The 13,627-nt window shown below is 32.9% G+C and overlaps 1 protein-coding gene across 1 annotated transcript in view; it reads right to left on the reverse strand.

Moving 5' to 3' along the window:
- LOC126837502 (uncharacterized) overlaps window positions 1–1,866 on the reverse strand; it is a 44,066-nt gene extending 42,200 nt beyond the window's left edge. Inside the window, exon 1 of the mRNA XM_050571420.1 lies at window positions 1,474–1,866. Within this exon, the coding sequence (XP_050427377.1) occupies window positions 1,474–1,552 (79 nt within the window). The 5' untranslated portion in view covers window positions 1,553–1,866. The remainder of the gene's footprint in view (window positions 1–1,473) is intronic.
- Window positions 1,867–13,627: the final 11,761 nt, after the last annotated feature.

Genomic DNA, 13,627 nt, shown 5'->3' on the forward strand with positions numbered 1-13,627 from the left:
AGAAATTACTAGAAATTTAAATTTCTTTAGTATTTGTCAGAGCTCTATCTAGCTGTTTTTACTTATATAGTTAGTTAACTTTTTAAAATTAAAACAAGTTGTCAACAATTTTTATTAGTTTTTAAATAATTACTTTTCAAGCTGTTAAAGTTAAAAAAAAAACTATTTAAACCTGACCATAAGTCATAAATGTCGGCTTGATCTTCTTAATGTAAAAAGTTAATTAAATACTGTATACGTTACTAATTATACGTTTCAAAAATCAAAAAAATCTCAACAATTTGCCAAAAGTATAAAAATTTGAATATTGTTTAATACTGTAAAATAACATTAACTTAAAATGTGAGTCTCGCGTTAAATGGATCAACCTGTATAGCTATTATTTATTGTTGTGTATTTTTGAACTTTTTAATAATAATAATAATTATAATTAAGGCGCGGATCCATTGAATTTTTAATGAAAAACTAATATTTTTTAAACCATAAATTGACTGTTACAGTGTTTGTAAGTATAATAATAGTAGTATAATTATTATAGTACTGCAAAAAATACATTAAGTTAATTTGGCCATACAAAATCAGGTAAAGCTTTTTAAAACTAAAAACTCCATATACGAGTATGTGACGTCCTAAGTTTGAAAGGTGTAAAACATGTTATCGTTGGTTAACACAGTTATTTTTTTATGTGTAAATCGACAAGTAGTTGAAAGATTACTACCGTTTTTTTGCCCCAATACTTTTCATACGGATAATTATTAGCTTTTATACAATATATTATCAAATTTTTAAGTTTAAGACGTTCTAGAGCCAAAAATCGATAAATTCAAAATTAATGAAGTATTTGGGACAGCAGTTAAAAAAATTAATCACAACCCTTACAACTATCATCAATCAATGCACACAGTTAATATCAACAAACACACTGATATAAATATTATGTAAGCAATAATGAAAAATGTGATAAATAATAATTTTTTTAGGAGTTATTTTTTGCAATTTTTGCAATTTTCTTTATAAACTTTTACACAACAGTTTTGACACGAGAAAATACAATTACAATTTTGTAGTTTTTATTTTTGGAGACATTTTAGTCAAATGTTGTTTCACAAAAATAGACAATATTAAATTTAATGTAATCTATTCCAGAGCAATACCAACTTTGGTCGAAAGCCAGTTTTGATTATAATTATTTTTTAAGTTGAACATTTTCAAAATTTGTTTTTTCCCTATACTTGCAGGTACATATTTTGCTAAATGTTTTTAACACTCAGATGGGTCACCTTGTGTTTTAATAATTTTATCATATTGTAAAGGTAACATAAGCAGAACAATTTTCAAAAAGAAAAACTACAAAACTGTAATATTATTTTTTGGTGAAAATGGGTGTTGAATGGAAAACGTGTAGAATAATTATACCTAATCGTTGGTTATTAAAATGTGTAATATATTTTATAACAATATATAATATTATACCTGTACAGGCGAAGAGGATCGCTTGCAAGACGACCAATCCGATTAGCGCGGCCAAACTTCGTCGCTGTTGCTTGGCCATTATGGTAAGTGCTGTAAGTTACTATGGAAGTTTTTTTTATAATACCGCCGTCAAACTGGTGTACTACGGAACTTCACGCACGGACGTTTTTTTTTTTTTTTTTGGGGGGGAAAGCGGATTTGAAAATTAATAACTGATTTTTTTTTTTTCCCAAAAAAATAACCAGAACTAGTGGTCGTATGGTAAGGATTGCGTATCGCGAATCGGTCGGAGCACGTGACTTCCAATGCAAACAACGACTAGGCCGACGGACAACTGACAGTAACCATTGTCTACAACAGACTGAAGCAGCAGAATATAGCCGTGAGGTGTGTGAGACCGGCAGCGGTGCGCGCAACCAACAACAGCCAGGACCCGCTGTACATCCGGCCGAGCAGCGCCGGCGTCGGTCGACTGTATTATAATAATATGATATGCAACAACGGCCGCCGTATCACACCGGTTAATGCCAGAGAGGTGGAGGTAAATCCTATTCCGCCAAAGGTCCCCAAAAAAAAGGGGCTAAAACCGATTATCCGGACGTTTTGCGAATAAAAGGCGAAGAACACCAGCACAGCGGGGTAGGCGCACGGTGGCGCCTAAAAAGCACAGTCCGGAAGTGTTTTAAACAAACGGTTTTGTTTTAAATATTTTTTTTAGAAATCGCATTAATTTCATAATTTACACAATACTTAAGAACTAATGTTAAATAATAATATGCTATAGTTTATAATACATAATGTTATTAAACCTAATAATGTTGGAAGTGGGAGCTTGGCTCTCGCGAAAAGCGTGAAATCGACAAAATTTGTCATTTTCGAGCGATAACACTACGAAAACTACTTGGCAGAAATTCAAAATTTCACCAAATTTTCTTAAAAATATTAATAATCTAACAGAATATCAAAAAAAAAATAAGTGGGGATTGCCGTTTAAATTTTAAAAGTCGACACCACGCATGCGCAAACTACTTAAGACAAGATTTTGGATTTAAGCCTTAAAATAACACCTGCCGACATCAAAAAGTCAAAATTTGAAGAAGAAAAATCAATAACGGCTCTAAAAATTGCCCGTTTTCGAATTTTTTGAACACCCTGTATGTTTGTTTGTGATTTTAATTCAAGTCCTACATAATTTGTATTTGTTGAAACATAAAGAGTTCAGATTTCATGGTTCAATAATGCAGTGAGATCATTTTACTGTGAACCACTCAATATCTCATAGGGTTCAATGAGAAATTACATTTTTTTTGTTTTCATATTATATTTATACAATGTGATATCAATTTTAATAATTTGTTTTATCACCTTTCAACTTTGTATTTTGATAGCAACTTTTGAAACTTAAATAGTAACGCATATATTTCATTAAATTTTTTAATTGACAATAATCTACAAAACATTTTGACTGATTGATAACCGGTTTTGTACAATTATTGTTAAAGTCATAATAGTTTAAAACGGAAGGCAAAATCGGGTTGGGAAGTGCGCGCAGATAAAAATAATACTATACTCTCTACCTGACCTTTCTTCCTGTCCTAAACTCGAATAACTCCAAAAAACTGGTTATCGATCGGTTTTGTATTTTGAGTACATTTTTGGTTAATTTAAAAAAAGTCAATGAAATGTATGCGTTACATTTCTTATTACTTCTTATGAACGACGTTGAGAGTGGCTTACGACAAAAAGATCACCCTGTATTATCATATCATAGTCAAAAGTAATGAGTTCAAACTTGACGCTTGAAATTTGTCAATAATCACTTAAATATTCAAAACATATCGCTCACTCTTTGTGACCCTAAATTTGTTGGGAGTTTTTCTTGGGGGGGGGGAGGGGGGGGATTTTTAAAATATTTTCCACAGCTCTTTTGGCAACGGACCAAAGGCCGTGTATGAATATTCACAGTAAACACAGTGGGACCACTCGAGAGCTGATGTGCTCGGTATTTCCGGAATTCTTCTTGGAGATCAAGTGAAATATTTGCGGACCGCCGGCCAAAGCTTTTACGATTGGCAAACAAAATTTATATAATATACTCTGGACGGGAGGAAAACAAACACACATGCGAAACAAAAAGCGGACGTTCGACGTCACGAGTGGTCCAACGCGATTTTCTTACCCCCAACCGAGCCTAACCTTTGGCGGATTTCCGTTTTAAAACAAACAGCGCCGTGCATATTGTTCAAACAACATTATTCGACACCGTGTTTACCGTGTGGAATGCGCTTTAAAGATAACGCTTAGGTCCACAAAACGAACGCGTTACGGCCCCCGACGGGGTCATCCAATATCCGTGAGACGACACGTTAATATTTTTACATAGCATACTCTATAAAGCTCTCGATCGGGTACGCGAACAGCAGCTTTCGTTTATTCCAATGCTAAACACACGGATATCCCTGAAATATCAATTAATATATTGATATACTCATAATATTCTTATTCGAATAATTATGTTGGCAATTATTACGGAACAACTTCTCATACGTCTTGAATAATGTGTTATCTAGATTGGGCATTTATACCTTAACTTGGCGGTGTACCCTTATAAGAGGGCGTCGCACTGGTGATTTTCAGTGGTAAAAACATGGACTGATAATAACTCGGTTAATTTTGGTTTCAGAGTAAAAGCACCCGTTATAAAATTAAAAGAGAATACAATATTCCGGGGGGGCAAGACGGTGCCGAAGATTTATTAAAAATAAATCATTTTTTGAAAATTTACAGTCGTTTAGAAATGTTAAAATAGTAGTTATTTCTAAACTATGTATTGAGCGTTATACTTGGAATAATGTAAAAGACGGTTTATTTTATAATGGGTGCTTTTACACTAGAACCGAAATCAAGCGAGTTATTTTCAGTCTGCTTAAACATGTAGAGATGAAAAAAACATTTTTAAATCGCTTTCAAGGATGCTGTGATAGTCCAAAAAATAAGTTAACTACCAAAATAAAGTCCTAGTTATTGAACTAATAATTACACACCACAGTTTAACCTTTAAATCAGGATTTTGTAAAAAAATTGCCTATACTTTACTCCTTAAAAATGGGCGATGCGACGCCCTCTTAAAGGAACACAAAATTGAAATAAATATTCCAGTGAAAATATAAAAAAGATGTATGGACTGTTTTTTATTTTTATGTTCTTCGGAGAGATCATTGTGGTTATTTAAATGTATTTAATTCAGCTGTTAGAATCAGATCATATAATACGTCTAAATATTTTATAAATACCAAAATAAAGTCATTCACTTATTATTTAGTTATTTAGGTATATAATCTCATGAATCCTAAAAGATACTATGTTTCGTACACCAGAATTATTGTTTGTATCCAAAAATACACATAGCCTAATAGTGCTTAAAATACTTAAAATTTTATAAATATAAACTAAATAATGCGATATATTTGAATTGTTTTGTTCTAATAGATATTTATTATTTTATTACGATAAATAAAAAAAACTATTTTTTAATTGCAGATGCATTTTTAACTTATTTTTTTTTTTTTAAATGTCCTAAAAACATATTTTCTTGATTAATACAAATAAACATACTTTAAAGATTAATACCTATTCCACGTAAATAATGAAATACTATTTAAAACTGTTTAATTTTTTTTTTTTTTTTATCTTAATAGGTATATAACACAGTGTATTTTTAAAGATACAAATATCAAATTAACTCAACGTGGCAGTGTATCTTTAAAGATACATGCTATAGTTAAAAAACTGTTTATTAAAACACAAACAACGTCAAAAATGCATTCAATGGGTTTTAATTAGTTAAAAAAATTATGGTTTGGAATTTTCGTTTACATTTTTTATTTCCGCCAAGTTTAGAGTTAAACATAACCTAACCTAACTTGAGACATAACATCTTCTCTTGTCTTGTTGACAGGTTATCAAACTTACTTTTCGATTTGAATTCTTATGGGAATGATGTGCCTTCTTAAAGTGAAGATTGTCAGCTGCTATTGGATGAGATTACGAGAGATCCGTTTCAGTTCTGATTTGAAAAGAACGGTTAGAGATTGGACGATTGCGGTGATGTAAGTAAAATATATGTTTGACTTGTCAAACGCTTGAGTTATATCGAGAAACAAGGCTGTTGTATATTTTTGGATTTCAAATCCGTTAAAGACTATTTCTGTTAAACGTTGCAGATGCGAAATGCAGAGATCTTGCTTGGGTATATTTAGTCCGTTTGTTTTGTAATATGTTTTAATACAGGTTCGATAGTGATGGGAGATGGCTAATGACGTTATAACAGCTGCAGCAGGTGGCCCGGGCTCGTTCAGCACCACCGCCCTTTTTTCTACCCCTTCGGTGGTATTTCCATCCACCACTTTTTCCTGACCCGCGTCCTTCTCTCGATTTTCGCAATCATATTACTCACCTCCCCTGATAAACCGAGGAAATCCCTAAAACACCCTTAAAATTAATATCTAATTACAGGACTTTGGCCGATCCAATGGGACGCGTCAGTACCGCTTTCGAGGAGGCAACCGTGTCAAACGAAGGGTTCCATAATAAACTTGCCTGTACACTTAATACTATGGAGAGACGCTTGCATAATAATAATATTCCAACCCCGTATAATAATTACACGTCGACCCTATTATAACGCATTTCAATGAACAAACGGCCGGTGACATCAAAGACCCCTCAAGTGTTGGGCACTACTCGTTGCTCTCAAAAATGGAGATGATAATTTTACTTTTGTATACCCTAAGTTGTACACTTTTGTGATAATACCTACTGTGCTTGTGTTTCTTGTATTTCGAAATAATTGTTTGCAACTACTTTAACCGGAAAAGGATTTAGACTTTTAGTTAGTGGCCCCAAAGACATTCGAGAGGTTTTTAAGTTCAAAGAGATGTTACTCTCGGCGCCATTTGCAGTTATTAGTTTTGTGGTACAACTTTTTAATTATTTCATCATATTATAATGACAGCCATAATTATTAGAACGTTATATCCGTCTCGTGTGAACTTATAATGTCTTATATCTTCTTCAAGATTATCTTCTATTTTTAAGCAATTAAGTCAAAAAGTATGAACATTTTTTATTTTTTTTATTAAAATATTTTCTTTATTTACAATCCATACAAAATGTGTATAATCAGCAAGTCTGATGAAAAAGATACAGTGACAATAATGTATGAATAGGAAGGCACTCGGCAGTGCCACCTGACCAGAATACAGAACATTTAGGCGGGAACTGTGTTTTTATGGTTTACAACATTAAAGCTCTGCAATGAATAACTTTATCGGATAAAGTTCTGAAACTCTCTTCACTGCACTTCAACGTGCCAAGATGATTATAAAAAGATCCTAAATATAGAAATCCATTCATCGGTTTCAGAGTTGAATGGTGTAACTGAAGAAAAATTATATTAAAATTGGCAATTTTTTTTTAAATTTTAAACAACTCAAATTATTTATTTTTTTATTTTTTAGTTCATGGTTTGTATCTTCACGACAAGTTCTTTCTAATAAGCTTAAAATCAAATTTTTATCTCTTACAGTTTAAGAGAAAATTAAACGCTTATAAGATAAAAAACACAGACTTTTTCTATCAATCTACTTGTATATTAAAGCTAAGACAAATATGTATCTCCTCGCTAATTAGTATGTAGCATTTTGTTCTTTTTTCTATGCACAACAAATTCTTAAAATTATCAAAATCAAATATTTTTTTTTTTACTTCAATTACCATACTTACTTGATTTTTTAAGAATCAAGAAAGTAAAATCTTATATTTCAACGACAATAGATATACAGTATATCAACGCCAGAAACTGGACGAACGTTCTGCATATAAAGACCAAGTAATAGTGTTTGTGCTCGATATGACAAACACTAGCAAATGCAAATATTTTGTTTTTTAATTTTTTTAAGGAACCATTAAAACTACACATATTTTAATAAAACCCACAAGAATACCGGGCACCACGTGAGTGTTCTAATCGATTACAATAATAATATGTAATAACCGAATAACGAACATAATATCTATTGTATTCATCTGGACAAAATGATAATTGCAACGAGCAAAACTCATACAGCAGAACGGCCCCAGTATATTTTATTTATGTAAGTAGGAACTAAAAAATAAAATAAAAAATGTTACCGAAAAACATTAACGCGTTGTTGACAACGATAATAATAATAATAATAAGCGTGTAAAACTGGTAAATACTCGGATGGGAAGCAAAAAAAAAAAAAAAATGTGTTATGCATAATTATTATTGCACTGCAGTTTCGGTGTGATGCAGAAGGGGCATATTATTATTATAAGACGGCAGCTGCTGTTGTCTTATAAAAAGTGATATGCCGGTACGAATTTTCAACGCATACTCACGCGTCCACTTGAGTGTTTGGTTTTTTTTTTCGATTCATCCGATTCGACAAGTGTTCATAGTAATAATAGTGATAATAATATTGCAGTTATTGATTTTATTTTACCATTATCGGACGTGCTCGTTTTTCGCCGAAGGGTGAAATTTAATAATAGGCGTTTTGTTTTTGTAGCCGTTTCGTTTTAGTAATAATTACAAAACGCAAACGAGCCGGTTAGGCGTGACAAACGAAAGTAGACAAACGCAGTATTTATGTACCTATAATAATGGTGAATTTATCTTCTTCTTTTTTTTTTTACTCAATATTTTCCGTCTGCGCTTATTAAATATTTTTTTTTTCCTCTTTTCCCAAAAACATTAATAATTGGAATTCCCAAACCGACGATGTCCGTTTCGCAGTGCTGACAACTGAAGGGTACCGGGGCAAAAAATCGGGAAAGCCACTTTTTTTTTTGTAATTCAAGAAAATACATGTTGGAATTATTTATTTATTCAATGGTGACTTGAAGTGCAACAAACTGAGCTAAATTTTTTTTCTCTTCAAGTATAAAACTTTAGATGCCGTCAAAGAATATAATATGAAATACTGTGTTCGCCAAATAACCGTTTCTTGTCAAATGCATAAACGGCAATGACGCGAGTGGTTTGTTAACATATCATACTTTTTTAGCGTCGGCATGTGTTTTAGTTGACAAATTTATATAGTTTGTATTGTATACAGGGTGAGCCATCTAATGTAAGACACTCGTTTACTGAAAAAACATAAATATTTTGAGAATTTTTTTTTTTCAATACTTTTAGCCGTTAATTATGTAAAACAAGTATCGCATTTGGTTTTTCAAATGAGAACGTATGTTTTTAATTTCATAAATCTGTAGACAACATTTTTAAAACAAATTTAACGTTCGAATTTGTAATTTTCAACTATCTGTTCATATTTGTTATGACTTAATAAACATTTGAATTTAAAATCAGTGTTTGTCGGGTTCTTTAAAACAGTAACACTTCAATTGGCCAATAAAATAATAATATTGATCCCTATCGATAATACTGTCACCGATAATCAGACAAAAAATTTCGTCTACTGTTAAGATAAGTGAACAATTGACCAGACGTGAAAAAGCATGATAATTGGAATTCCCAAACCGATACTCCACGCAGCTGACAGTGCTGACAGCTGAAGTGCACCGGAAAACAAACCAGGAAAGCCAAATTTTTTGTAATTGAAGAAAAAACATGTTAAAACTATTTATTTATTTATTTAATGGTGACACCCCATAGGAGTGGTAAAAATACCGTGTAATACAAAAATATGTTAAAATAATACTAACAAATACTTTTAAATGTTAAAAAAATGCTGGAAGACTTTTAAAAAATGTTCAATAAATTGGCCATGTTGAAAATTGACTCCAGTATGTTTTTTTTCCACTATACCCTGCAACTGTTTCCCAGACATCAAGTTTCAATTCCAATATGTTTTTCTAATACTAATTACAATCCGTTCTTTAAAAACTCTTATTTCAGTCAATATTTTATTGGCTTTCTTTTCTAAAATGGAAATCCAAGGTTTTCGTAATTAGAAAACATAAATTTGCCTATTTCATCTAGAAAATTGTCTATCAGACTGCTGAACGTTTTGTCCTTGGCGCTTTCCTTCAAACACGTTTTCATCATACTACATGGAATGCAATTTTTTTTGTATGATGTGTTTAAACGTTGTACGATATTATTCATGTCGTTTTCGATGCCCAGATTGCCTTGGACAATTTCGTTGTCGATCGTGTCGCGAGAATGGAAATAACTGTTGAAGTCTGTCAATATGTCAGAAACGTCCACGCTGTAGATAACGCTTGGGGATAGGTTATAGATAAGCGAAAGAGCATCTTGCAAACGTGAGACCAATGGTTTGCTCATCATCATTGCATTCACGAACTGTGCCCGGAGGTTTGACGAATCAGGCAAATGCTTGCTTGCGCTATATTGTTTCCATAAGAGTTTCACGTAGATGGCACACCTCTTCAACGTTGTAGCATAATAGCAGTTCAAAAAACGATGCGTGTGCTCAACTTTCTGGTCTACATTTGCTTTGGTGACAATTTTTCCATCAGCGCCGGCTGCAATGAACTCCGGGAAGGTTACCATGCGATCCGGCGTTATAATTTCCAATCTATTCAACGCCTCCGTCCATCCAGGATGTCCGAGGAGCTCGTTCATTTGGTCCACCCGTCGTAGCAAGTCTGGATCGTACATTAAAACGGTCGTCTTCGAATCGAAATCGTACTTAAAACCGAACCTGCCGTCAAAATATTCCATAAAGTGAATTTTGTCCTTTATGTGCGCAACCACGTCCGACATTATTCGATCGGGATCATAGCCTTTGAGATATCTTTGAACGCGTTTCGCATGTCTGCCGTTCTCGTCGGCTTCTTCTATCCAACAAAAGCTACCGTGGAACTCATTTAGTCGTTCCAAGGTTTCGGACATATGGTTTTCGACAGATGCGGATTTGCTGGCTACGGTTGAGACAACAGTGTCGTGCCCTCCGCGGGCTACCGAGGCCCCGTCAAAAGCTGTCATGGTACCGCAATAATCGATCAGAGCCTCTAGGATTTCCAACAGTTGCCGCTCGAACGGAGTTGCCGGTGATAAATCTTGGAAACACAAAAGCGAACCTCGCATATACATGACTAACGGTTCCGACTTACCGAGAAAGTCCAGTAAATATTCCAAAAAGTCCAAAGAATCAAACGCAGCCGTCCATCTCCTGCACGCAGGACATAAACCCATCAAGTGTTCGCACAACTTGTTCAGCGCCGTGGCATACTTACAGCTCAGAAACTGGTGGGCTTGTAGCATTTTATGTTCTACATTTTCCTCGGTAACTATCTGTCCGTTGTCACTAGGCGCGAGCAATTCACTTATGTCGGTTATCTTGTTCGTCCAGTGGTCAACTATGTGCCCATTGTCGTAGTCTGTCTTTCTTGTATCGGGCCATTCGAGCCATCCCACATGAGTGAACATATCGTTCATCACTTTAACCCGGTGCTCGGGTTCTGCATTCAACGGAAACATATTTTCCATGTAAATAATAGTGAAAACGAGGAGCCCGGCGACTTGCTGCATTTTATACCGAACTTGAAATACAACAAACTGAGCTACGTTTTTAATCTCTTCGAGTATAAAACTTTAGATGCCGTCAAAGAATATAACATGAAATACTGTGTTCGCCAAATAACCGTTTCTTGTCAAATGCATAAACGGCAATGACGCGAGTGGTTTGTTTACATATCATACTTTTTTAGCGTCGGCATGTGTTTTAGTAGACAAACTTTGTATAGTTTGTATTGTATACAGGGCGAGCCATCTAATGTAAGACACTTTTGAAAAATATGAACAGTTTGAAATTTGTTTTTCTTATAGCTGCACGTTTTACTGCCAATGCTCGACATTTTTTTTTACTTTCATTTTTTGTAACTAAATGTTTACAGCTCAATGAACTATATGTAATCGAAAATTTTCAAAAATTGTTATCATTTTTATTTTTCATTAATCCGTTCGTTTGCTAGGTACGACTTTGTAAAGACATTATACATAAACCTCTATTTTTTAGGTTGTCCGAAAAAACTGCAGCCGTCACTGCATTTAAATGGATAGATAAGAACCGCTGTTTGTTTTACGTATAGCGGATGAAGGTAAAAATGTTCAAAGTATTGGAAAACATGGTAAAATATATACCTACAAGTCTTCTTTTTTATCCTCGCCTTACACTCCCAACTACATTGGGTCGGCCACCCTAGTCCTACACCTCTGTAGAGCTCGGTCATTTACATCTCGTTCAATCACCCCAGCTATCCTCATATCACTTTGTACTTCGTCCATCCATCTTTTTTTTTTTGGTCTTCCTCTTCATCATTTTCTCTCTACGTTTATGTGCATAACACCTCTCACTGCCTCTGCCTCATCTCTTCTCACAACATGACCAAACCATTTCAGCCTATTCTCTCTCATTTTTTCCACAATTCATGCAACTAGACTCCCCTTTTAAAATATATACATTTAAAAAGTATAAGAAAAAACGAATCCTGAAAATTTTAAATTTTTTCGAGAAAACGAGTATCTCATTTCAAATGAATCACCCTGTATGTTTTTAATATTTTTTAATGTATTGTACTACCGCCTTATGATGATACAGTATATTGAAACGTATTTAGTATTATATTCTATAGCAAGAATGTGGCGCAGTCGATCGAAAAGATTTATCTTTAAAGATCCATAACAAATGGATCGTCCTGTATACTAAACTAATGATTAATAATTACAATAAAAACGTATACTTTTTTAATTGTCTTTAAAAATAATACATTAAAAATAAAAACTTTACATAGAGTCTGAAATTCAAACTAAACACAAACAGTGATGGATAATTTCATAAATATACCACTTTTAGTAAAATAAGCATCCGTTCCACTTCAATCACCTTAATATTATTGTAATATAGTCTGTGTGGTATTGTTGGAGCCCCCCCAATGTAGTTGACTTTCTATCCATAGCTTACACCCAAAATAGGTACCCGACATTTTAGTTTCTAAGTAAGTACAATAATAATAATTTCGGGTAAGTATCTCTGCAAAGTTTGTTTTTATTATGCTTAAGAAATGTCAATATATGTTATGCCGTGACAAAGAAAAATGATAAAACTATAATTTAACTAACACAACATAAACATATCATGTAGGTAGAATTAAAATTAAAAGTGTTTTTATGATTAGGTATATAGTTTACAAAAAAACGCCTTGTTATCGCCAGTCAAACTTGTTAGCCAATTGTTCTTAATTTAAAATGTTAATGGATTATATACGTTTCCATTCAAGTTTCAAAAGTTAATACAACTCTTACATTAAACAAAAAAGATAAACATTTGGGGATTGTTTAATACTTCGAAATAACATTTTGAGATAAACACAAACAACTTTAGTTACACCTCAGTTATTTTATTTTTAGATTTTAATTTCAAAGGCTACACGCAAAAAGTGGAATAAAGAAAAATTTCCCACTCTTTTTTAAGGTAAATGATTTTTGATATATATTTTTTTTTTTGGTTTGTTTACGTAGCTCGATAGTACAATATTTAAAGAATATTTTACACTAGTTTTAAAGTAGCTTAGTAGTTTTTGTCTATTCATTTTAAAAAAGTTTCATAGTTTTAAGACATAAAACGTGTATAAGTACATTTTTAGAGTGTGTTTGTAGATTTTCAAGGGAAAAGGGGTGATCTTTTTAAATTATTGGCCCAATAAGATACCTTTTGGATGCGATTCGGATACTGATCTTAAGACTTGAGAAATGGGTTGAGACACAGAAAACAAAATTCAAATAGTTAATGTAACTCGTTTAGCTGTTTTGCACACAATTTAGGAAAACATGCAAATATATGCACTTTCGAATTTAATAAAGAGATATAAAAATGTCCTAAATGTTTAAAACACGGACTGAGAATTCAGAAAGAGTCCTACTACTAAAGTTTTTATGCATTTTTTTTCATTCACAAACTTTTTAAACAAAAGTCGAGCTTTAAGCTAGTTGTGGAGGATGAAATAGTTCCAAGATGTGTCACCGGATATTCCACATAAAACTTTAACACCTCGTTGGATAATATAATAATTAGGTATTCTGACTTTGTATAACAAAAATAAAATGTTTCTAATTAGTATAAAAGTATAATAATTTATCAAA

The sequence above is a fragment of the Adelges cooleyi genome, unplaced genomic scaffold, assembly GCF_023614345.1.
Source record: "Adelges cooleyi isolate 19-005CV unplaced genomic scaffold, UGA_ACOO_1.1 ACOO_flye_CR_arks_rails_tigmint_CR_PRNA_25, whole genome shotgun sequence".
Lineage (NCBI taxonomy): Eukaryota > Metazoa > Arthropoda > Insecta > Hemiptera > Adelgidae > Adelges > Adelges cooleyi.